This window comes from Engraulis encrasicolus, chromosome 4, assembly GCF_034702125.1.
Source record: "Engraulis encrasicolus isolate BLACKSEA-1 chromosome 4, IST_EnEncr_1.0, whole genome shotgun sequence".
In the NCBI taxonomy this organism is placed as follows: domain Eukaryota; kingdom Metazoa; phylum Chordata; class Actinopteri; order Clupeiformes; family Engraulidae; genus Engraulis; species Engraulis encrasicolus.
The window spans coordinates 56,593,514-56,617,984 of NC_085860.1; the positions used below are offsets into that span (position 1 = coordinate 56,593,514).

Below are 24,471 nucleotides of genomic sequence, written 5' to 3' on the forward strand. Positions count from 1 at the left end.
ATTTATGCCGACCCCCCCCCCCCCAAAAAAAAAGAAAGAAAAGGAAAAAAAGAATGAATGTGGTCTGCATATCCTTTGCATAAAGAATTAATGTGCTTTGCAAAAGGTAGGCAGGAACGAAATGTTCACATTGCAAAACACTGATAACAACACTAGTATCTAATCATCAGCTGAGCCAACTTTCTGTGGGAACGGACCATACTGTATGCTCACCTGCGTATAAAACCTGCACATATTTCACCACTAGTGTCCCTTTGGGCAGCTGCAAAGATGATGAGGACCTGTTTGAGTTTGCTTCTCCTGCTTGCGGCAGGTCACTGCAACAAGCTTTTCATTGGGTAAGTTACCTTGAAATTGGTCTGTGTATTACTAGTGTATACTGTATCAAAAATGTATGGTTCCTCAAAGAACCCTCATTTGGTTCATGGGGGAACCCAACAGTTCTGTGAAGAACCTAAAATTTCTTGGAACAACCCCATGGCTCCTTAGTTTCTTCAGTTTGTCACTGTGGGGGAACCCCTTAAATTCTCTGAATACGGTAACCTTTTAAAATAACTTGGGGTTTTTCCAAGCACCATTAGGTTCATAAGAGAACCTTTAGGGGTTCCTTCACCTTTGGAACAGAGGGCTCTTCGAGGAGCCATGTCATTTTTTCCAACATATAATTATGGCTAGCATTGTGTAATTTTCTGGATCTCAAACAAATAATTAGCCAGCTCACATTGTTTTCTTCATTCATGGAGTGTTTTAACAACTGACTCTGGTACCAGTTTGAGACACAATCATGCATTGCAACATCTACTTACTGTCTCAGTATTGAACATAATAGACAGTATATTTGGCTATGCTGATTTGTTAGACGTTGGCTATGATTATGTCTTCGATTGTAAGTCACTTTGGTTTAAAAAAAAAAAAAAAAAAGCATCTGCCAAATGCAATGTAATGTAATCTCGTAATGTTAGATAATGTATGGTATAATGCTGCAGTGCTCCATAACTACACAACTTCTCTGTGTGCAAACTTCAGAGACCAAGTGCTCCGCATCAGTCCAGAGTCTGAGGAGCACATTGAACTTCTTCAGGCGCTGGAGAATGAACAGTACTGGGAGGTGTGTTGATAGACTTGATAATCCTTTTGCATTAATTTTCTTTCCAGACCACAACACAACTTCGACAGTTTAATAGTCCAGTATGTAGTGTATGATATCAAGACCAGGTTTATGTTGCAGTGTTCACAGTAATTTGATGTATCCTCCTGTGAGAGCACATTTTCTGTCATCTGCTATTTGCAGTAAAATTGACACCTAACTCGGAGTTAGAAAGCTAGCACATGTGAAGTGACGCAGCATGTTTCAGTTGATGGTGGGCAGCCATGGCCTAGGGAGGTAGTGTTTGGATTAAAGACTTTCAGGTTCAAATCCCACAATAGACAGTAGGTAATGGCTGGCATGCCTTTGGGCCATGGGCGTAGCCAGGGGTGGGCCTGGGGCCGCCCACTTGACATCCAAGCCCACCCCATTCACACTTGACAGTCAACTGTTGCCTCATTGAACTATAATTAATGGCATAGCACTGAGCGATAATTAATCATTTTGTCAAAAGTCTGGTTCATCTTCTGTGATTTCTATGATTTCAATTTCAAAGTATCATTTTTGAGCACAATATTGTAATATCTACCTACACACTTTCGGGTTGGGCCCGTCCAATTTTTTCTGGGCCCACCTGTTTTATTATTTCTGCTTTGAGCAATGCACCTAACTTCACATTGCTTCAGGGACTGTAACCAATACCCTCCAATAACTGTAATTCGCCTTGGATAAAAAAAACATCAGCTAAGTGTAATGTCTTGATCTCTCAGCTTGACTTCTGGACCCATCCCGTGTCCACCGAGCTGACCGTGGATATCCATGTCCCTTATGTAGCCCTAACACCTATGAAGGAATATCTCACGGAAAACAACATCCCCTTTTCTGTCATGATCAACAATTTACAAGTGAGTGCAACAGTCCTATGCTAATATTTTCTGCAAATAAAGTGTCTACGTAAGTTATCAGATGTTAATTTCACATTTACTTTAACTTCCAGGAACTGGTGGATGAGGAGGCAGCAGAGATGACCATGAGCAATGAAATGGAACGCTCCTCAAAGGCTTTCGACTTTGGAACCTACCATACGCTGGAGAGTGTGAGTGTGAACACATGTGCACATATTTGCTTGGGGACACTTGGCACACTGTGAATACAAAAATATATATACTTCTATTTTCAAAACATTAAATCCATACATTAGATGGAGAATACTGAGCAGCAACATATCAAGGGATAAAATTGAAAAAAATATTTTGGGGGACATATGTGATCATTTCATCTTTGATAAATGCAACATGCAACAAGTTTGGACAGGACCAATGAAATGCAATAAACATCAGAATAAGCTAAAGCAACACAATGAAGAACATTTCAAAATTAATTATGACTCAGAATTAAAGATGCAGAAAGCTTACTTACCTAGTTATTATAATGAAATATTGAATTATATCATAGGTTTATGAGATCATGCCTGTACAAGAAAACTGGTCTCACTGTTCATAAAGAAATGTACCAAGCCCACATATCACTCTACAAGGACTGCATCTCTCAAACTAAATCTGATTACTACTCCACCTTAATCTATGCCAACGAAGGCAACTCCAAAACCCTGTTCTCTGTGCTTAACAACATCCTTAAACCACCTGACTCTCTCCCTGCTCATATGTACTCCGTTGAGACTTGCAACTCATTACTGGACTTTTTTAATGAAAAAATCCATAAAATCCACCAACATCTTATCTGCAACCCCTCTCTTCCCTCCCCCACTGATCTCTTCCCCCTCCACCAGTTATTTTCTAGTTTTCATCTCCCAGACTCCTCTGAAATATCTGACCTCATCTCCAAATCCACGCCCTCCACCTGTCAGCTTGATCCCCTCCCCACAACCCTCGTCAAATCCTGCCTCCCCTCTCTCCTCCCCTTCATTTCTGCCATCATCCACTCCTCACTCTCTACTGGTACTGTAACCTCTCTGTTCAAAGTTGCTGCTGTCACTCCTATACTCAAAAAACCTGGCTCTGATCCCTCTGACTACAACAATCTCCGCCCAATCTCCAACCTTCCATTCATCTCCAAAATTCTAGAAAAAATTGTAGCCTCTCAACTCCATTCCCATCTAACTCTTAACTCCCTCTATGAGCACTTCCAGTCTGGTTTTCGCCCCCGACATAGCACTGAAACCGCCCTAGTTAAAATCACTAATGACCTGCTCATGGCTGCTGACTCTGGACTACTCTCTATTGTCATTCTCCTTGACCTCAGTGCAGCCTTTGACACCATCTCTCATTCTATCCTTCTCCACAGACTCTCCTCAATTGGCATTAGTAACACACCCCTTGACTGGTTCCACTCCTATCTCTCTGGTCGCTCTCAATTTATTCAAATGAAGTCTTTTAAATCTAAGCCCTCCCCTGTCACCTCTGGTGTCCCTCAAGGTTCTGTTCTGGGGCCCCTCCTCTTCATCACCTACCTCCTTCCCCTTGGTAATATCTTCCGCAAATTCAAAATTAATTTCCATTGCTATGCTGATGACACCCAGCTCTATTTATCTGGCAAACCCTCTGACACTCTCCCTCCCCCCTCCCTCACCACCTGTCTCTCTGAAATCAAATCCTGGTTCACCTCCAATTTTTTGAAACTCAATTCTAACAAAACTGAAGTCCTACTTGTAGGCACCAAATCCACCTTATCCAAATCAGATAGTTTTTCCTTCTCAATTGATAACTCTCCTGTCTCCCCCTCCCCTCAAGTTAAGAGTCTGGGCGTCTTGCTTGATGGCTCTCTATCCTTCCTCTCCCACATTAACAACATCACACGGTCTGCTTATTTCCACCTACGCAACATTAACCGTCTCCGCCCCTCTCTCACTTCCCATTCTACCTCCATTCTTGTACACAGTCTTGTCACCTCCCGCATTGATTACTGTAATTCTCTCCTCTTTGGTCTCCCTCAAAAATCTCTCCACAAGCTCCAACTGGTCCAGAACTCAGCTGCCCGCATCATTACAAAAACCCCTTCCTGTCACCATATTACCCCTGCACTGCAACATCTCCACTGGCTCCCTGTCAAATATAGAATTCATTTTAAAATACTTCTCCACACCTTCAAGGCTATCCACAATCTTGCCCCCCCTTATCTATCTAATCTTATTCACATTGCTGTTCCCTCCCGCCCCCTCCATTCCTCTTCCTCCATTCTCCTCTCTGTCCCCTCTGCCCGTCTTAATACCATGGGGAATAGAGCTTTTAGCTGCTCTGCTCCTCAGCTGTGGAATGCCCTTCCTCCTGACATCCGCAATATTGACTCTCTCCCCCTTTTCAAATCCAGGCTAAAAACCCATCTTTTTCAAATAGCCTATTCTTTATGATTCTTAAACTCTGTTTTATTTTATTTTATTTTATTTTCATATTTTTTTTAAAAAATGTATTCATTTATTTATTTTTGTTTAAAATTCTGTTTATGTGTCTTGTTTTATTTTTGTTTCTGTCTGTACAGTGTCCTTGAGAGTTTTGAAAGGCGCTTTCAAATAAAATGCATTATTATTATTATTATTAATATACATTGTCTATAGACTTTCTGTGATACACCAACAATTAAAGTTAAAATATGACTCATCAGTAGAGTTAAACACAATTCAGAATGATGTACAGTTAAGTGGGTTTAAGTGAGTCATGACATCTTGTATCCATTATAGCACTTCACAGAAACTAACCAAAAGTGAACAGTATATTGGGCTATTAAAAATAGCATTCAAGTATTCAAATATCCATGGCCTTAACTACACAGTGTTGGCAGAGGACGCGCTCAACTTCTTGGAAAACCGAAAAGCTTTTGGGTGCGAGATAAAAAGCGTCAACTTAAGGAAGAAGAAATCCGCACTCACAAACTGCGTCTCATTATTTATTTATATTACCACTGGTAATATAAATAAATAATGAGACGCAGTTTGTGAGTGCGGATTTCTTCTTCCTTAACTTAACTACACAGTGAACTTCCCGATTCAGTAGACCTGCAGTGAATCACTGATCTGTGATGAACTCCAGACTCTTACCGCCTTCTTGGCAGCCACCACAGCTGGTGTGTGAATGTGTATTTGCATCTGAAAGCACTTTGAGTCAACTTCGTAATTGTGAGAGTGTGCTATATAAATACATTTTGATTGATTGATGATTGATTGACATATTGATTGATTGATTGTGTAGATCTACAGCTGGATTGACACCCTTGTAGCCGATTACCCAACACTGGTGTCTAAAGAACAGATTGGATCATCTTATGAGGGCCGTCCAATGTATGCCCTCAAGGTAAATGGAAAAAAAACCATCACAGCACATGCACACACACACTTCAAACACAGAAGTACATAATCCAAAAGTTTAAAAGTGTATTCACTCCATGCAGCCATTTTAATTCATGCTCATGTTCGTTCCCACATCAAGTTCAGCACAGGTGGAGAGAAGAGGCCTGCCATCTGGATTGATGCTGGTATCCACTCAAGAGAATGGGTGTCCCAGGCCAGTGCTGTGTGGATGGCAAATCAGGTAAATGAATATACTTTACAGATCGTCATCTATTGCAATGGCAATTCTAGTTGTTTTAACTTGGTAGCTTTTCTTGGTAGTAATCTCTCACAAAGTAATTTTGTAGCATACCTTGAACTTGAACTTGAACAACTCCTGGTTACGTGAAAATGCAACAGTTGAGTGCAATATTAAAGTGTTGATAGCAAGTGTGTGTCACTTGCTAAGAAAAAAGTTGTTCTTCAATTGAATCAGAAATTCACAGTAAATAAGTGTATTGACCACAGGCCTACCTTCAGTGAAGAGGCGTTGTGGGCCCTCAATGCAAAACCATTCTCTGGTGGTAAGAGCAGACCAATATTAATGAAAAAGATCACATTTGTGTTAAAGGGACAGTTTGGTGAATTTCAACATGCAGTTGTAATGCTCACACTTTTTTTTTTTTTTTCCTTTTTCTTCAGCCGTTTCCGAGATCCTGGTCATTGTAATGGGGGCAGCTCTTTGTTTACATTTCAAAAAAACATTTTTATTTATTCCCAAAAACATCCAAAAGGTTATAAAACATCAGCAGACAACTAGCAAACAGCAGTACCTTTTGGGAAAATATTTGGAGTTGGCCTATGTTTCATTTTTTAAAAATGTAAACAAGCGCTGCCCCCATTAGAATTGCTCATATCTCGGAAAGGGCTGAGCCGAAAAATGTGGCATCACCAGGTACTGACAAGTCAAGGGTAGCGTGAGCAATACAACTGCATGTTGAAATTGACCAAACTGTCCCTTTAAAAACACAATTTAACGTTGAAAAAACTACACTGACAAATGAAAAATATATCTACATTGAGTGCCCTTACTGGTTAATTGCTGCATATACCCACTCGCAATGAACAACCAATACCTATGCAGAAGGGAGGTTTCTCTGTAGTATCATCAGTATGGTTTGACTCTGAGGAAGACGCAGGTGTATTGAAACGACAATCACTTTGTGCAACAAAATAAAAAATAAAATAAAAAGTATGCTGAGTGCTCCAGTCATCCCTAGGTCTAGTTGCTGAGAAGTAGCCCAGTCTGTCTTGATTCAAATATACGGTTACACTTCACTTGACGCCGGCGTCATACGTGTGACATAACAGTGTCATAATAGTGTCATGATGTTTATGACATTGACATAATGTTTATGACACACACATGACTGCATTATGACAATGTTATGACACCGTTATGTCATACGTATGACGCCGGCATCAAGTAAAGTGTTACCACATATACTAGCCTATTGTCATATATTAAAGTTGTGTTTAAATATTTCTTTTTAAGATGGCCTCTGACTATGGCAGTGACAGCACTGTGAAGAAGCTTCTGGACACCATGGATGTTTACTTGATGATTGTCACCAATCCCGATGGCTACGTTCACTCTCACACCAGTGTAAGTGTGGCTGGTACATTTGTGAAATATTTTTTGTCTTTTGATCTAATATAGACATACTTTAGATGTATACTAGTATCTTCTGTCATTGTTTATAGTGAATGACCAGAAGCTGACAATATTACAACCCATTTTATTTACATTCGACAAAGTGTTTGGACTTGAGATAGCCCTAAATGCATGAAAGTACTTGGGCATAAGCCTTCAGTTCAGGTGCAAGTGTAAGGCAGGGAAACTTGATCAATACTAAAAGTTCAGAAAACCCAGCACACTGAATACTGTTCTTTTTTGTTGTTGCTAAGAGCGAACCTGAAGGTGCACTGGGCGAAACACAGCTTCCCTCCAAGATTAAAAAAAGAGGATAAAAGAACAGTATTCAATGTGCAGTGTTTTCTGAACTTTTTTGTGTAGCCCTAAATGTCTTCATGTAAAGTTGGTGTAATTATATTCAGCATACTGATGTGTATTTCGTAGGATCGCATGTGGCGTAAGACTCGCTCAAAGAATCCTGGGTCTATGTGTCGTGGAGTTGACCCCAACAGAAACTGGGATGCCGGTTTTGGAGGTCTGTTATTTCTCATGCCCTCTGTTCTGTTTTTCACTTGATATCATTTAGAGTTTGCTTACTCAGATTTATTTTAAGAACCTAATTATTGTTCATTTCTTCTTCCCTTTATTAGTTGTATATTTATTATATGCACTGTATCTACCATAGGTCTATTAGGCCTATACATATAGCCTACTGTATACAGTATATACCGGTACCCATATATAATGTGGTATATTTATTCAGTCGATTTTTAAGATGAGTTGCTCCTGCAAACATCTATGCACTGAAGGCCTGTGGGTGTGTGATTGCATTTGTGTGTTGACTTGCAACAACGTGTGTTTCTTACAAACCACAGGCCCTGGAGCCAGTCAGAACCCTTGCTCAGATGCTTATCACGGGCCCCATGCTCATTCCGAGATCGAGGTGAAGAACATTGTGGACCTGGTCAAGAGCCATGGCAACTTCAAGGCCTTCATCTCCATCCATGCTTACTCCCAGCTGCTCATGTATCCCTATGGTTACACATGCAAGCATGTTTCCCACCAGCCAGAGTTGGTACGTGTTTTATAAATTGCTGCACTAATGTGTAGTATTTATTTATTCATTTTTCAGTATTTCTCTGATAGGGGAACGTGCAATATGTTTGCTTTGCATTGAATAGCTACATCAAAATCACTTTGATACTAATTACTACTAGTTACTAATCCCTTGATAGTTCTTTGCTTTTATTTATATATCCTTAATTAAACATTTTCCTACGTAACTGTTTTAAATTGTATGTTTGGTTCTGAGAATGCAATTTGTACAAATTTTGTAGAATCGGCCAGTAGTTTGTTGTAATTTTAAAATATTTCCCAGCAGTCATGTTTATCTTCCCACAAGGTTTAACAAATTGAAGTTGCTGCCTCAAAAATCTCAACCAAAGAAAAACTGATATAATGATTTTATAAAGGGGTACCTAAAGCTTTATACATCTGTAATATTCTTGCTGTTTTGTTACTTTAGGATACTGTCGGCAGAGATGCTGTTAACGCCCTTAGCTCTCTGTATGGGACTCGCTACAAGGTTGGGAGCATCTGCAATATTATCTGTAAGTCCAAATGTTTTTCATGCAATTCAATTCACGTTATAAATCATACGATGTAGAAGTTGGCATATTGGGCCTAAAACTTCACACTGCAAGGCTGTACATGGTTCGACACAAAGGAAGTTGCCATGTGGAATGGAAATCCATTAATAAGCAGACAGACAGACAGATGGATAGATCTTACTTTGAATTACATGGTGAGGAGTGAGTAGCAATTGATACTACGACAGATAGGCTATAATGACTTTCTCTGCTAAAGTTGCCGCCAATATATGTTTTCAAGAACTTGTAGTAAGAATGATTAAGAATAAGAAGATGACCTACAGCAAAATGTCTGGGCATTGGTCTGACTGTAGAATGATTGTGGAATAATTCGTTTTTCATTCATGTCAAAACAGAAAAGTGTATGGAAAAAAATGTGTGGGGAAAATAAATACATCAAGCCATCTATTTCTCTTACTTTTAAGAACTTGAGATAACTGGTTCCACACGGTTATATTTTACTGAAAACTCAAACCGTCTGTTAACTGTTAAACTGTTAACTCAACTTCATATTTTACATTTCATGAACAGACCCAGCAAGCGGCGGGAGCATTGATTGGTCCTACAACCTTGGCATCAAGTACTCTTTTGCTTTCGAACTTCGTGACACTGGTCGCTACGGCTTCATTCTCCCAGCCAACCAGATCATTCCAACTGCATCTGAGACGTGGCTGGCTATGAAGCATCTGATGGTCTATACAAATGAACACCCATACTAAGACGGTGACGGACCAACACCCTGTCGCCATGGAGATTGCTTCAGGGAACAAGCAAGATGAATAAAGATGATGGAACTTAAAGTGGTCGTGATCCCATTTTTCTGTATACATTTTGAAGAAAGAATGAGCAGTTTGGGAAACGTATGACATTTTGCTGGTTAAGTGTTTGAAATGCTGTGCAGAACTGTATGAGTGTTTGGCCAAATTATCTTTTAGTTATAGGAATGTCATCTCATTTTCAGGAAATAAGCCAAACCAGTCAAACTGTAATACTCCATGTCCAGGTTATAGACGCATTTTGGCAAGCCTGGACTGGTCACCTGGCATATGCATTTTCCTGGTGGGCAGACGGTCCTCTGGGCCGATGCTGTTTTTTTTTTTTTTTTCCCCTTAAAGGCTGGCGGTCAATTTGATTGGGACAGCACATTGGTCAATATAAAGAGGTCTGACAATATAAAATAGACTAAGATCATAAAATTGTAGAAAAGCTGGGGTTGTGTGAGGGACTGCTCTATTCCAAAAATGTCTGTGCTCCTTTCGGTCCCAGTCAAGAACTGCATTTTGGTGCTAAGCCATTCTCATACACACAGAAGACCTGGACATAGTGCATTTAACGTTTTAATATAGTAAGCAAACAGAGTGCGGCCTTAAAATCCTATATGATGACTTTTGAAAATTATTTTTTACAGCCAGACATATTCAATAATAAAGTTGTTTATTTTTATTCCTTTCAACTGTCATTCAAATACAGTGTTTTCATCTTTGCATCTTTGGTGTCAATATGCAACATTATTTCCTTTGCAAAACAGCACTCTCAAGTGGTTAAAAAACTGTATTGAATTTCTGCAGACTGCCCTGATACAAAATGAACACCTGGCAAGGGACAATATGAAATCACAGAGACAGTATACTATTGTTGGTTTTTTTTAGTCGTAACTATGAAGGCTGAATGGTACCAGTAGCTTTCACCGCGTTATGTGATACATTCTACTCATGTCCTTTCTAACACATTTAAACCGTTTTATTCTTGAATGTAATGTACTGAAAAATAAATAAAAGGTTCAAATATCAATACACTGATCTAGGGAAAAGTAACATAATTAGAGTGTTCAGTGAAGTGCTTTACATGGACATGAGCAAAAAAAACAAAACAAAAAAAACCCGCTTATTAAAAATATGGTTTTACAGAAAGCCAAAAACAAGTTTAAGTTCAGCATTTACATTAGATACAATTGAGTGGTAGCCTATACAGTACATACCTACAGTATATCTAGCCAAAACGACTCCTTGTCTGGGAGTCAATAGGTTTTAAAATGTTCTACATTTTTCCATCTTAAACTCCACGCTGCCAATGTTGTGTGGGACTGCTTCCTTTTACTTCTCTGCATCGTCCTCGTCCTCATCATCATTGGTGGCGTCTTCGGCCCCAGAGACTTCTTTTGGCTCAGCTCCCGCGGATGACGAACCTGCAGTTGCCAGAAAAAGTATGTGGAGTTTTTATTTGGAATTATTTAATATCTGCGTGAATTGGGCATACAATCTGTTCTCATCGTCATCTAACTCACAATGCTGATTAATAGGCAGGGGTGGAAAAGTAACTTATTACTTTTACTCAATATTGTACTTGAGTAGCTTTTATGAATACTTTGTACTTTTTAAGTACATTTTTAAATTAATACTTTTACTTGTACTTGAGTACATTTTGACCCAAGTACTTTACTCAATTACACTGGAACCTGGCCTGAGTACTGAGTAAAAAAAATTGACTGAGAGACAAAATGCCATGCACAATAATGCCACAATCCGCCAGAAATGAAAGGTTGTGCAGGATGGCACACAGCATTTCCACTATTTTACTATCTTGTATCAATGTATTGGATGATGGCTGGTGCCAAGCAAGAGATATAGGTTATGGAGGACGATATTCAAGAAAAATAAACATGACATTCTCAAGAGGAAAGCTAATTAAAAGTAACTAAGTACTTTTTACTCAAATTACATTTTAAGTGAAGTACTTTTTACTTTTACTTGAGTAGATTTTTAGATAGGTACTTTTACTTGTACTTGAGTAGAATTTAGGCAAAGTAAAGATACTTTTACTTGAGTACACATTTTCTGTACTCTTTCCACCTCTGTTAATAGGCCAGCGGCCTTTCAAGAACAAGGGGCAAGTTTGTGTACAGTTAGGTTTGTAACGAAGCAGATGCACCACAGTTGCATAGAAAAACTTCTACAAACTACAGTACATAGCGTAAAGGAATGACAACACTGGAAATCTATAAAAACACGTGACGGGTGGAATGTGCTTGAGTCCTTTACCTTCAAGTGCAGGAAACATGTTGCTCCAAATACACTTGACAGGAAGGCTACCTCAGTGTCTTTACAGTAGGCTATGATTTTCAGTAATAAGTCAATATTCAAAATATGAATTTTATTACAAAAAGGGGATCGCAACTTTCACTTCCACTACAACAAAATTGTAAAACGCATGACTGCTTTCACCATGGTTTGTGGAAAACCACATGCACCCTCTACCATTTTAGACCGCAACTTCCTCAGTCTATCCCAGTAGTGGGCAAGCTCAGGCATTAGCGCAGTTAATAGTCACAAAAGATTACAAATAACTTTTTGGTCCCGTGAAACCTTGGGGAAAAAAGACAGAACTAAGCTAGCCTGTTGCATTCTGTGTAGTGGCTGAGGATGAAATCTACTTGGTGTTGATTTAATTTCATTTATCCTGCGTCATGGCAGAAAAGGCAGTTTAATGATTTTAACTTATTCTCTCTTTTTAAACTTATTTTTTATTCCTTTCATGCCCATTTCATCTGCACTGATTTCATAATTTTATTTTTGTGAACCACACTGAATTGCCTATAGCCTGGTTCCTACCATACCTTTGTGAGTGTGTGTGTAGCTCTGCAGCCCACTGGCGGCTCTGCAACACAGTGGTGTAGTGCTGGAGCTCACGAAGCTGCGCGGAACTACAGGTCAGGCAAGAGCCAGGCAAAATGGCCTACGCATATGAAATGCACTATTCAAATAAACATCCCTTGCTACAACAGTGTGTGTTCCTCTGCTTACACCTCAGCTCCTTGGTGGACTACCATATGTCACACAGATCCAATGCAGCTAGACAGGGGCGTAAATACTCTAGTTTACGGGTTCCCAAACTTAACCATGCCAAGGCCCCCCATATACCGTAGATTCCAGCCAAGGCCCCCTTGATATGGGCCGTGCCACACTATTTTTTTGTGTGCACCCGGTTTCACAACTCGATGAAATTGGTGCATTCCTGAAACCATTCAAGTACTACAGAAAGCATAATACATATATAAACATTGTAAAGAAGAAAATGATTCCACTGGGATTGTTAAGCTTGTTTTTGGTTTATTTTAGATATTTAAGTTATTTAATATACTAAATTATTGAGTTGATTTCACAATATTTTTCCTGCCAACCTGCTGCGGCCCCCCTGACATCCCCTCGCGGCCCCCCAGGGGTCCCTGGCCCCCACTTTGAAAACCACTGCTCTAGTTTACACCAGACCAATACAGCAGTAAACACCCACCGGTGATAAGCTTGTTATATCCTGCAGCAGAGGACATGGCCTGGCCCAGCGCCTGGTTGGTGCCTAGACGCTGCTGGCTGCTGGAGGTCCGGCTGGAGGCCGAATGCTGACTGGCTTTGCCGTCTTTGGTGTGTCTCGTCCACAAGGTGCTGTCTCCTGACTGCAGAGCTGAGCCCAGCCTCTGGGCCATGTCAATCATCTATGGGGAAAAAAAATAATAATACAAAAACAAACTGTGTCACGGACAGCAAATTTGACATTAGATCAATATCACAAACGCATTAGGGGAGTGCTAGGGAATCATTTGACGTGTGTGTAGTTTGTTGTGTATCTGTTTCACTGCACTATCATGTGATAGTCTGGATAGCCAGGCAGATTAAATAAGGGTCTGATGGCAGAGCCACACAGATATGCCCTGAAGCAGATTTGTCCCAAATTACTACTGGGGGATGGAGAAAGGTGTGACTGCAGCAAGGTACCAAGTGGTCGATGTACTGCATGTCTATGTAGCCTGAGCATGGTGGCATCCCAACACACTGGTTCCTGGGCATGATTACTGTATGAGGAGTTTCAAACTACCATATTTGCAGGACATTTGGTTGATGATTACAAAGTTAGCATTTGTCACATTATTGTGACTGAAGTAAGATATTTAAAGGGACACTGTGCAGGAAATGGTCAAAAAAGGTACTGCAACTATGCTGCTCATTGAAATTGGTCTGCCTATTGCCAAATTTGATCTTTACATGAAGGTTTACTAAGTAATAAACAAATATTTTCTAGGATGGTCCAAGTAGAGTCATTTTTGCAGCTAAAAATTGCTATTTCTGGAAATTCAAAAATGGCGGACCATGGAGAAGATCCCCCTTTTCATGTAAGAAAAGTGCAATTTTTTCAGTCCTAATGAATACTTTTGAATTTTATGGTGGTGGTAAGTATTCATGAAAAAGGTAACATTAGTGAATGGGTAGCATGAATTCTGGAAATGAACAACTGAAAATCTCACACAGTGTCCCTTTAAGACATTAGAAAAGAAAGACAAATCGATTTTTCATCTCACCTCTGCATCAAATTCCACAGCACTTTTACTTTCGTTTAGGAGATGAACCTTCTCCTCCATCTCCTGGTACTGTTGCAAAGCCTCTTTCTTGTCTCCCTGATTGTACAACAGAACTGCAAAGTTCAGGTTCACCAAAGGATTAGACCTGGGAGAAAACAAAAAACATTTTACACACCATGTCTGACAGGAGAGTATTAAAATAAATCTGGCTAAAACAGGTCAGTAAGTGGTGAAAACAAAAACAAAACTGAATCGTTGAAACCAGACGTTTACATACACTATATATATTTCCCCCCTCGTTCTCCACCTTAAAATCAGATAAAACCTTTACATGTTGAGGCCATTTAGGATTATTGAAATTATTTCCACAGGCCGAAATCAAAGAGTAAGGATAGAAAGAATGTTAAGCAATGTTTTTAGTATTTTTAGTCAAAAGTGTGCATACACTTCTTTAGAATTTAGACTAAATGCCTTGCAACATCATTAATTGGGCCATAAAGGATTTGGTAGGAATTTTGACTCAAATGGAAAGTGGTCAGCTTTTATGGGCAGAGCTGAAATGGCATGTATGTTTGTGAGTGTGTGTAGGGTGGCCTGCACACATGGCCCAACCAGAGTATACTCTTAGAAAATCTGGCCCAAGTTCTGTCTTGAGGAATGGTCAGAATTCCTGCAAAATATGCATGAATGCTGGTAAAAAGATATCCAGAACTTTTTGACCCAATTGATTAAGTTTAAAGGCATTTAGACCAAATTAGACCAGTATGTAAGGTTTTGACTTTGATCACCTAAAACTGGACAGGTTTAATCAGAGAATGAGAAAAAAAACACATGATTGTGTGTCCTTAAACATTACATACGGCAGGGATGTCAAACTGAGGCCTAGGGGTCAAATCTGGCCCGTGGAGTAATTTTATTTGGGCCGCAAGATCATTTCAAATGTGTATTAGAGTTGGGCCACATACACCATTAATATATAGCATAACAAGACCTGAACATAACATTTAATGTGTCACAAGAATATGAGTGGGCACAGGCCAGTAAAACAGCTCACACTCATGCAACAGAGTGTCTGCAGGCACATTTGAACTACGATGGGAATCTGTTTGTGAAATTTAAATATTAGATTAAGTGTCTTTGCACAATTTTAGGCCGTTGTAAATATTGAGTTTGGCCCGCGACTTTGTTCCAGATATGTATTTTGGCCCTCTGTGAATTTGAGTTTGACACCCCTGACATACGGTATGTACATTTTTGGTTTTAAAAAAAACACACAATATTTTTCGAATAAAGCATTAATGAAGACACAATAATATAATTTGGCAATTCAAACAGGTACAAATACAGTGTTATTGCTTGTAAATACCTCATACACAAAAGTGATGAACTCAACATCCGTTTTAAGGCACACTTTACCTGTCCAAAAGTATAGCCTGCTCATAGGAGCGAGTTGCATTCTCCACATCATCCAGATTGGTCAATGCAACTGTTGGAAAGAGCACATACAGTACAAAGACACAGACATTACTGTTGGAGAATCCCAAATCTATAACAGACATTACTGTTGGAGAGAATAACAAATCTATAACAGACATTACTGTTGGAGAATCCCAAATCTATAACAGACATTACTGTTGGAGGATACCAAATCTATAACAGACATTACTGTTGGAGAATACCAAATCTATAAGACATTACTGTTGGAGGATAACAAATCTATAACAGACATTACTATTGGAGAATACCAAATCTATAACAGACATTACTGTTGGAGAATACCAAATTTATAACAGACATTACTATTGGAGAATACCAAATCTACAGGTAAAACAGCAGGTGCTGACCAGCCCACTTATGCCACTGGATAATCCAGTGCAACACTGTTTCACTACATTGCAATGTTTGTAATGTCAAGCTGTCAGTTGTTTACTAAATAGTTGACCGTTTCTATGTATTCAATCAAGTATTGATATGTACGTGTGCTAAAGTTTTAAACTATTTTGACAGAACTACTTTTTGAGCACAATTTTAATGAACAGCTAGGATCTGAAAGCAGCATTGCTTTCCAGAGAACAGCATACAGTTTGGATAATGCAATCATGTTTTTTGGACTCACTATAAAAAATATTGGTGCATTTGCCTTCTTTATGGTGAAATCCAACCATGAATGTACAATTAATCACTGAATCTCAAAGAGCTATGATACATTTTGGGGATTTAAGTGGACAAATGTAAAAAAGAAAAGTAGGCATTATGGAGGTTTGCTGTTTTGAGCTTTTACCCATCATCTGCAGGGCTTTTTCTAGGATTTTTTGGCATGAGGGAGCATCATGGCAGGTTGCGGGGAGGTGAACCGCCCCGTGAGAGAGAAATTTACTAGGGGCGCTCAAATATATATACATATATAAAAAAGTATAAGGGCGCAGTCGCGGAGGTATGAGGGTGGAGCGCCCCTATTTCCCTGGTCAGAAAAAGCCCTGATCTATCTACAGGAGGTTTTCCCTGCGGATAAGGTCAGGGCACTAAGATGGCCACTCATTCGTCTCATTCACACTGCAAGCACGGTGCATAGACGAAACGTGTCCGAATGTATCCATGCTCAGTCCGAAACGGTTAGAAAACATGAAAACAGTTTATTCCTAGCACACCAACGTGAGGCACATGGACGGGCCTGCAAGTGGGAGTCTGGACAAGGGTGCGTTGCAAATTGAAAATAAAATTTCCTGTGTGGGCGTGCGCGTGCTATGAACAGGCACCCATTGGAATCTATGGGTTGGGAAAGCTGGGACAGGATGATGATCAGACGCACAGACCGTTAGTGTGAAAAGGACAACAGAACAGCCCGTGAAGCTCTTGCGCTCGTGCTGCCGGCGCAACTTTGTAATACACGTATTTTGTGTACTGTCAGCACAGATGTTAATTCAGGAACATTTCAAACCTGCCAGCAGCATGTAGAGTTCCCCCATTTTGGGCTGCAGGTTGATTGCAGCACTGAGGAAGTGGAAGGCAGAGGCGTACTGCTGCATGGTCAGGTGCAACAGGCCCAGGTTGTACAAGATCTTCCAGTCAAACGGAGACAAATAGTTTGCCCTCTTCAGACAACTTATGGCCTGAAAAAGACAAAAAGAGATTATGGAAAAACCCTCTGTGTATCATCAACTGTACAGAGACATATTTTGTTACAGGGACAGTCCACTCTGTTTCCATCCTGAACTACGTTCTTCTCTGATCTTTGGTGAGTTCATGAGTACCTCTCGGATCTTTGTGCATGCCCCCAATCAGTCTGGCCTGCAGCTCTACTTTGTTATCATTTGTTTACAGTTTACAGTTATCATTGTTTACAGTGAGCATGGCATTGTTGAGAATGAAACACACCTGAAGTTAGATATTAAAATGGTTATTACACCTTTCATATAGTTCCCATTTTTTATCTGTATAGAAAATTGCCACGATTTGTGTAACTACACTTGGATTGTGTATCTAGTCGCATAGGTGTATCAAAAGGGTAAATGTGAAAGAGTTTGGTCAGTCCTCCTAACTTCAAACAACTTCTCAGTTCTAACAGCCCTATGAAGAACATAGTTTAGTATGGAATCATGGTGGATATGTTTCTAATACAGGCAATTTAACGTTTAGTATATTTACCCAGATTAATAATTGTGCTAATGTGTGTAATCAGCGGGTTCAGTGAATTGTCTGGAAAAGACATGCTAATATTTCTTTGGTAACACTTAACTTCACGCCGGTGTCATAAGCATGTCATTACAGTGTCATAATAGTGTCATGACACAGTCATAGATAAGTCATAAACATTATGTCCATGTCATGAACATTTTATGACTGTTGGCCTTAAGTGACATTCGGTTATGGCATGGCATGTCACTTAAGGCCAACAGTCATAAAATGTTTATGACATGGACATAATGTTTATGATACATGCATAAAACTATTATGACACTGTAATGACATGCGTATGACACCGGCGTCAAGTAAAGTGTTACCATTTCTTTTACTAAGAATGTACATATCAACTTACGGCAACATATTTTTTCTTTCCAAAGAAGCACATGCCAATGTTGTTCCACAGCGGGGGGCTCTCAGGTACGGAGTAGGCGGCAACACGATATTTATTCATCGCCACATCAAAATCCCCATGTGTCTGCATCATGCTGCCAGCTGCAAGGATAGCCTGGCAAAGCATTGTATCATTAGGGAAATACAGAAGCAATGCACATCTGAAACGAATTGTGATATCCTTTGTATCACACTTGAATTTCACATCGATCATCATCACATCAATTCTCACCCAACTCAGAAGGCTCAGAAGGCCACTGTGGTGCCATATATCAGCCTGATAAAAGCTCATTCATACTCAGCACGTCATGAGATGGATGCGGATCCATGTGCTTTTCACATGTCCTTTATGATGATTTTGTGATTTAACATATTGGACAGTTTAAGATAGCAAATTAAATGTCATAAAGTATGACCAGATGGTAAAATCTACAGTGCACAGTGATAATGAGTACACCCCTTTTGAAAAGTAAAATTTTGAAAAAGTTTAGTATAACATCTGTTGAGCTTACAGGTGGTGTCAAGCATGTGTGGTGGTAAACGAAAGTGACCCATGCTTACAGTCAAGCATGGTACTAGCAGATCATCATCCTCTCTCTGGACTTCTCACATGGACTTTCTGGACTTTCGCACCACCATAATGGACAACAAATAACATATTTCAAACAAATTTCCCTTACCTTGTAATGGTTTGGATCGTATGTCAAGGCGTTTCCAAGGTATTCAAAAGCTTTCTGATATTTCCCTTTCTACAATAAGAAAATAAATAGAAAAAAACTATTTCAAATTAATTCATATATGATTGCACAGACATTTCTGTTAAATATTTATGTATTATTACAATGACTTCAGCCATTTTCATGCATTACATATATTTCTGAAGTTATTGGAGAGACCGATAAACAGGTAATAAATCCTGATTTTGTAATAATTTCCTAATTTCTAATGATGTGCATAAGTCGATTTAGCAATGCTAAATTTCTACCTGTGAAAAGCTTCTTTCAATAATTGTGTTGAATTTCAACACTTACCTGCATATAGAGTAGTCCAAGTGTGGCTAGAAAATCTGTATTCTCAGGAGATGACCTAAAGGCACAACAAATGTTTTACTCTACGACACCAAACAGATCAAATTCAAGCTCACCTGAAATTTCAATTTTAGTTTGTAATTATTTCATTACAAGAACCAACTTCTGCAAAACTTGCTGCCATTTTGTTTTCCCCACATAGCACGGAGGTTTTTAAAAAAAACAAAAAAATTGTTGCAGACATTCAATGTGCATTCTCCTTTCCCATATCCCATGTGAATGAGGCCATGGCAATAACTGCATACAATAAAACAACTTTTGCCCGCTGTTTCTTTCCAGTTGGAAAGATTTTGACATTACTTACTCAATAGCAGACCTGTACACCTCAATTGCCTTCGTTGTATCGCCTTGAAGCAAGGCAATTTTCCCCAGCATCATGTAAGTCAAGTCATGTTTGCTTAACAGCAATGCCTTGTTTAGCTGTTCTTCTGCCTGGAAAATAAAATTTACATCCGTTGTAACCACAAAGGAATACATTGGGAAAATGTGACTGACTAGCCCCGAAAATTTACACCATAAGTTGAACCCTGTTTCAGTTTCATTTCACTCCGACTTCTGTGAACTATGTGATCTTAGGTGATACAAAAGAAAAGGTTGTATTAAGATTACCATAAAAATGTGGTGTCACTCAATCGCGCACATTTATGCCAATATAGCACTGATTCTTGAGAATGTGGCTAAAACAGGTTTTAATTTAGAAAAAAAGGTGATCACAGAAGATGGTCTTGGCTGTACTGCAATGTATGGGAACAACCTCCCCATATTTATTTTTTCATAAAATAGGCTCTTACTTTCTGCTTTTAATTGTATCTGACAATGTTGACAAAAAAGTAGTATGTTTTTGTATTAAAATGAAAAACTCATTTACAATTCAACAGCATTGAAGATACATACATTATTGTAAGCATATGCCTACGTTCCTCTGATGTTGGCGATTTTGATGACACCAATCTGATGGTAACATTGTGGCAAAATTGCCACTTTCCTCAGTGGGGAGTGTATTTGCCAAACGGTCAAGCATCAGTGGATGTCACAGGGGTCAGTGGGGAGGAGGGAACTATAAACTTTTCTGTTGATTTTCGTCTGGTAGATTTTAAGAAACTGAGCTGCTGTTTCCACATAGCTGAATATTTTTAAATGTATTTTTTTTTTTAATTCCTCCTGTTTAGGTGTAAACGCAACATGTGGATAAAAATAAAAACTCCATTGTAACAGGTGCGTTTTAGCCCCTAAATGGGACATTTTTAAAGCCGGATTTTTGATATGTGATTTTAAAAGTCTGTTTATGCGGAAACAGAATGCCAAAACCACTGCATTTCCAAAACATATCCGTGGAAACAGCTATAAACAGGGGCTGATTTTAAGACTAAGGAACTTAAAATGGGTGCAGGTGTGAAGTGGGAGGTTTGGGGACATAATTCCCAAACGTACAGTTTTGTAACTTACATTTCTGAAGTCTTTTGTGTACATGTAGCATACACCAAGATTGTGGCTGATCTCCTGCAAGTAAAAACATTCACGTGGAAAAAAAGAAAAAGTGGAATATTTTAGTCAAACCCATTATGAATGCTGACGATAGAGGCAGTCATAGCAACTGTGAATACATGCAGTCAGTGAGTGACTCACCCAGTCTTTTGGATTGAGCCGCACAGCTTCATTGTAAACCTCTATTGCAGCCTTGTGTTTTCCAATGAGAAAACTAAGGAACCAAACGCACACACACACACAATTAACAAAAATGTTAATCAACTGTCGTTCGTTCGTTAAAATAAATGTATAACATTGGAGAGCATTTCAAATGCTAACTGGCAACCTACAGTGATCGGGCCACTTGTTTGAGGTTGTCGGAGCTTGTTGGGTTAAGGATCGCACAGCTCTGGAACAACTCCAGAGACTCCTGAATCTTCCCTTCTAGTCGCAAGATAAGACCTGAAGGAGTGGAAAGAAAAAGAAAGAAAGAAATATATTTGGACACAATTATTGTATGAGCATTTCTTAACATATCTAAACACACAAAACACTTCACATCTTTATAAATGAAAAATTAATAGGCTTTAGGAATGCGGTACATCTAATGTACAGTGGGGGTGGGGTTCGGCTGCAGTAACAGAAAATTCTCGAATCAGCAGTGTCATAATTTCACTAAACCATTGCATTGTATCACAAACTATCTGAAAATTGAAAACTATCTGCAGGATTTAAATGTAAAATACTGAATTACCACTTGTGTATCCTTGCAAAGTTTAAATCACTCTGTCTACCAACAGAGTACATGTGGCACACCCAAAACCAAGTGTCACTTCCACAGAATCAAACCATTCTTCATGTGCACTTGACAAGAGAAAACAAGTGCCATCAGAGATGGTAACTTGACCCTTTGGCCAATGCTAGATGAACGTGATGTTGGGTGGACACAAAAATAAACAGGCAGGCAGGTAGGCAGACAGACAGGCAAGCAGGCACACAGGCAGGCAGACAGACAGACAGGCAGACAGAGTCAATTCAAAACCTGGTCTAGTCCCCTTTGAGTGGACAGGTAAAATACAAACCTTGAACATAAATGGCATATTCACACATGCCTTGAGTCTCCCGCAACTGTTCTCTGATGATGGCCTGAAAAAACAGCAAAGAAAAAAGCCTGTTCAGTTTACATTCCAATATTTCCCCCATTTCACCAGCAATGGTAACATGATTTTATGTAGACAGCATGGCTAAAGTTTCACTCAAAACTTCTGCTTGTATTTAGTGCCGTCCATAATCATCAACATCAAGACAGTTGACAAACCAACCAGAAATAGTAATATACTGTATGTGGCTATGCAAATGGGAACACCTGTTTGACTTTCCTCCACAGAGAAGGTTATGTTTTGGGTGCGTTTATTCATTAAATTATCTGTAAGCAGAATTGCACCAAACTGTTGTTGATTTTTTATGGGGGAAAAAATTATCTGGACCACTTTCTGGCTGTTAAGTAAGGGTGGGGCTTGATTTTTATAAACAAACAAAAATTATCCCAATTTATCACAGGACAGAAAAGTGTTTTTGTGTCTGACAATCACAGAAAAAGGAGCAAATGGGTGATGTAAGCTTTATTCAGCGAAACAATGAAACAGAAAGAACTCTTACCTTGCAAGTCTCATAGTCTTTACGAACATAGTGTAAATGAATTAACCAGTTCCTCTTTTCCAGTATCGGTAGTTCTGGCACTGCAACAAACGAAAAAGCCCTTCGAAATATTAACAAAGTAGCGTGGGGCACTTGACTGACTGAGGACACATTCAAGGCAAAGGGAATCGTAATGTGTATGCACAATATATTGTATGTACCTTTCTTGGATTGCGGTTTCTTCTCAGAATTTGGATTCTGACCATCCTAAAGTAAAACGTAAAACAAAATCAGACAAGGACAGTTTGAGTATCAATAACCAATACAATTACAAACACTTCAGTGTTTCATCTTAAGTGCAATGCACTTATTACAGTACCAAAACATAGGTATTGGAGATGAGGAAGGTGTGTCTGTCTTACACCAACTCCTCCCTTCCTACGAACACCTAGTGATCCAATGATAAGCTTTGGTGCCTGGGAGAAGATGTTTGAAACATACTTGCTTGTAATGGAACTCACAAGTGGGTGATGTGTGTTTATTAGACAAAACATAACGATAATTAACTAATGTTGCAATCCCCCAGCTAACCGAGAAAATTTGAGAACTACATTGATCATCCAGCGTGAGTTATAAAACAAGGTTCTGTTGCAAGGAAAAACATCAGATAAACTACATAATATTCATATACATAACTTAATAGATTTCAGACATTCACTGCAACTCAAGTTGCTTTAAAACAATTGGTCCAGTTGGTTAGTAGGACATGTAAAAATAGTACAGGACATTCCCTGTATGTTCCTGTGACGGCCTGCTTTTGTTCTGCTGCACTCTGCCTGTTCAAGACACTTCCACTAATGGTGATTGGGACAGAAGCTTGCATGTATGGAACAAAAACACTCCACAGCACACATCAAATGCATTATGCACACCTCTGCATATAGTTAATCTGCATATTGTTACACTTTTACACAAATTAGATTTTGTAGCTGCAATAATCAAGCTGTCTCTGTCTCTGTCTCTCTCTCACACACACACACACACACACACACACACACACACACACACACACACACACACACACACACACACACACACACACACAGAGAGAGTTAAGCAGGCCAGTATTCAGAATATGCATCATGAGAGCATTACATTACAGTCATTGTTTCAATAGGTGGCAAATAGAATACAATTAATGTGTTAAAATTAGGCCCATACAGTTGCCCTTCGGCTTCCAGAGGTACTGAACTGCCCCAAACCTCAGGTTAGTGCACAATGCTCCTGCCATCTTGACCATCTGAGGCATCCAAAATGTAAGCAATTCATACCTATTATTGACTGCAAGCACACATTATTTGGGGGAAATCTGTCCACCTCAAAATCAAAGAAAAGTTACTATGCTACTCTCTAGTTTTAGTCATTTCCATGCAGTAACAGCTTTGATGTTAACACCCTATTTAATAACAAATTAAGTGGCAGGAGTGCATGGGCAAGAAGAATCTCATTGGCTCAGAGGAGCCAAGCTGTATCTGCTCTGAGCAGGTGTTGAGATGAGCCTTCTCGTTGCTAAGTAACTAATAGGATTACAAATAGGAAATGGTTAGGTTTGCCTTTAGCTAGTTGTTACAAGCGTGCATGAAAATCGCCAAAAAGGCACGGGATCTCTGCAGTAGGCTGTAGTTAGGCTACCCGATAATGCAACTTTTCTGCTGTAGTTTTAGATACTGCTGTGCAGTCAAAGATTCTACAGTAGCCTTGAAATAACCTCAAACCGACTTGTCGCTTGACAGTTTGTTTTTGTCTATTACATGGAAATAGTACAATTTCAAGGATCTGCCCCCTGACCATGTTGAGTTTATTTCATGAATCAATTATACATAAACATCGGACAACAAATGGCAGAGAACCAGTCGATTTACAGAAACATATCGGACAGCGTTTGCAGGTTCTTGTGATAGTTATTGTAGATTTAACTTCCGTCTCACAGTAAAAGATCAACTCACCAGCTTGAGACTTTGGTCAGTCATAATGCCAGGCTTATCTTCTTTTTTATACACACACACACTCTCTGAGGGGATGCTACGACACCCGATTCATTATTGTTTATGTTTTACACCCCTCACTCACTCCGCACATCACAGCA

General features: G+C 39.4%; 2 protein-coding genes across 4 annotated transcripts; one reads left to right on the plus strand and one right to left on the minus strand.

Moving 5' to 3' along the window:
* Window positions 1-234: 234 nt before the first annotated feature.
* LOC134447997 (carboxypeptidase A2-like) lies at window positions 235-9,527 on the plus strand. Its single transcript, XM_063197754.1, has 11 exons — window positions 235-338; window positions 1,027-1,108; window positions 1,858-1,992; window positions 2,085-2,183; window positions 5,290-5,391; window positions 5,527-5,628; window positions 6,922-7,032; window positions 7,507-7,597; window positions 7,938-8,137; window positions 8,588-8,672; window positions 9,243-9,527. Exons 1-11 carry the CDS (start codon window positions 271-273, stop codon window positions 9,428-9,430), a joined length of 1,263 nt encoding a protein of 420 aa, XP_063053824.1. The 5' UTR covers window positions 235-270; the 3' UTR covers window positions 9,431-9,527.
* bbs4 (Bardet-Biedl syndrome 4) lies at window positions 5,471-24,471 on the minus strand. Of its 3 annotated transcripts, XR_010034651.1 has the most exons (19): window positions 24,332-24,471; window positions 22,547-22,592; window positions 22,347-22,426; window positions 21,770-21,833; window positions 21,038-21,149; window positions 20,847-20,919; window positions 20,667-20,720; window positions 19,525-19,652; window positions 19,164-19,218; window positions 18,813-18,881; window positions 18,095-18,247; window positions 16,997-17,168; window positions 15,475-15,544; window positions 14,059-14,203; window positions 12,999-13,197; window positions 10,690-10,896; window positions 5,901-5,944; window positions 5,740-5,763; window positions 5,471-5,608 (listed from the first exon to the last, which is right to left on the minus strand). XR_010034651.1 is itself a non-coding variant. In XM_063197753.1 (16 exons), exons 1-16 carry the CDS (start codon window positions 24,353-24,355, stop codon window positions 10,805-10,807), a joined length of 1,536 nt encoding a protein of 511 aa, XP_063053823.1. In that variant the 5' UTR covers window positions 24,356-24,471; the 3' UTR covers window positions 10,129-10,804. The 3 variants fall into 3 exon arrangements, 1 of the variants encoding a protein (XP_063053823.1); XR_010034652.1 differs by lacking the exon at window positions 5,740-5,763; XM_063197753.1 differs by lacking the exons at window positions 5,471-5,608; window positions 5,740-5,763; window positions 5,901-5,944 and having other exon boundaries at window positions 10,129-10,896.

Excerpts from the sequence above, each read along its gene's own strand:
- LOC134447997 (XM_063197754.1), top strand. The coding sequence starts at position 271 with ATGATGAGGACCTGTTTGAGTTTGCTTCTCCTGCTTGCGGCAGGTCAC. Across the intron at positions 1,109-1,857 it reads AGAATGAACAGTACTGGGAG|CTTGACTTCTGGACCCATCC; the intron begins GTGTGTTGATAG and ends TTGATCTCTCAG. Across the intron at positions 5,392-5,526 it reads GTCCAATGTATGCCCTCAAG|TTCAGCACAGGTGGAGAGAA; the intron begins GTAAATGGAAAA and ends TCCCACATCAAG.
- bbs4 (XM_063197753.1), bottom strand. The coding sequence starts at position 24,355 with ATGACTGACCAAAGTCTCAAGCTG. Across the intron at positions 19,653-20,666 it reads ACACAAAAGACTTCAGAAAT|GCAGAAGAACAGCTAAACAA; the intron begins GTAAGTTACAAA and ends TTTATTTTCCAG. Across the intron at positions 19,219-19,524 it reads GTGTACAGGTCTGCTATTGA|GTCATCTCCTGAGAATACAG; the intron begins GTAAGTAATGTC and ends TTGTGCCTTTAG.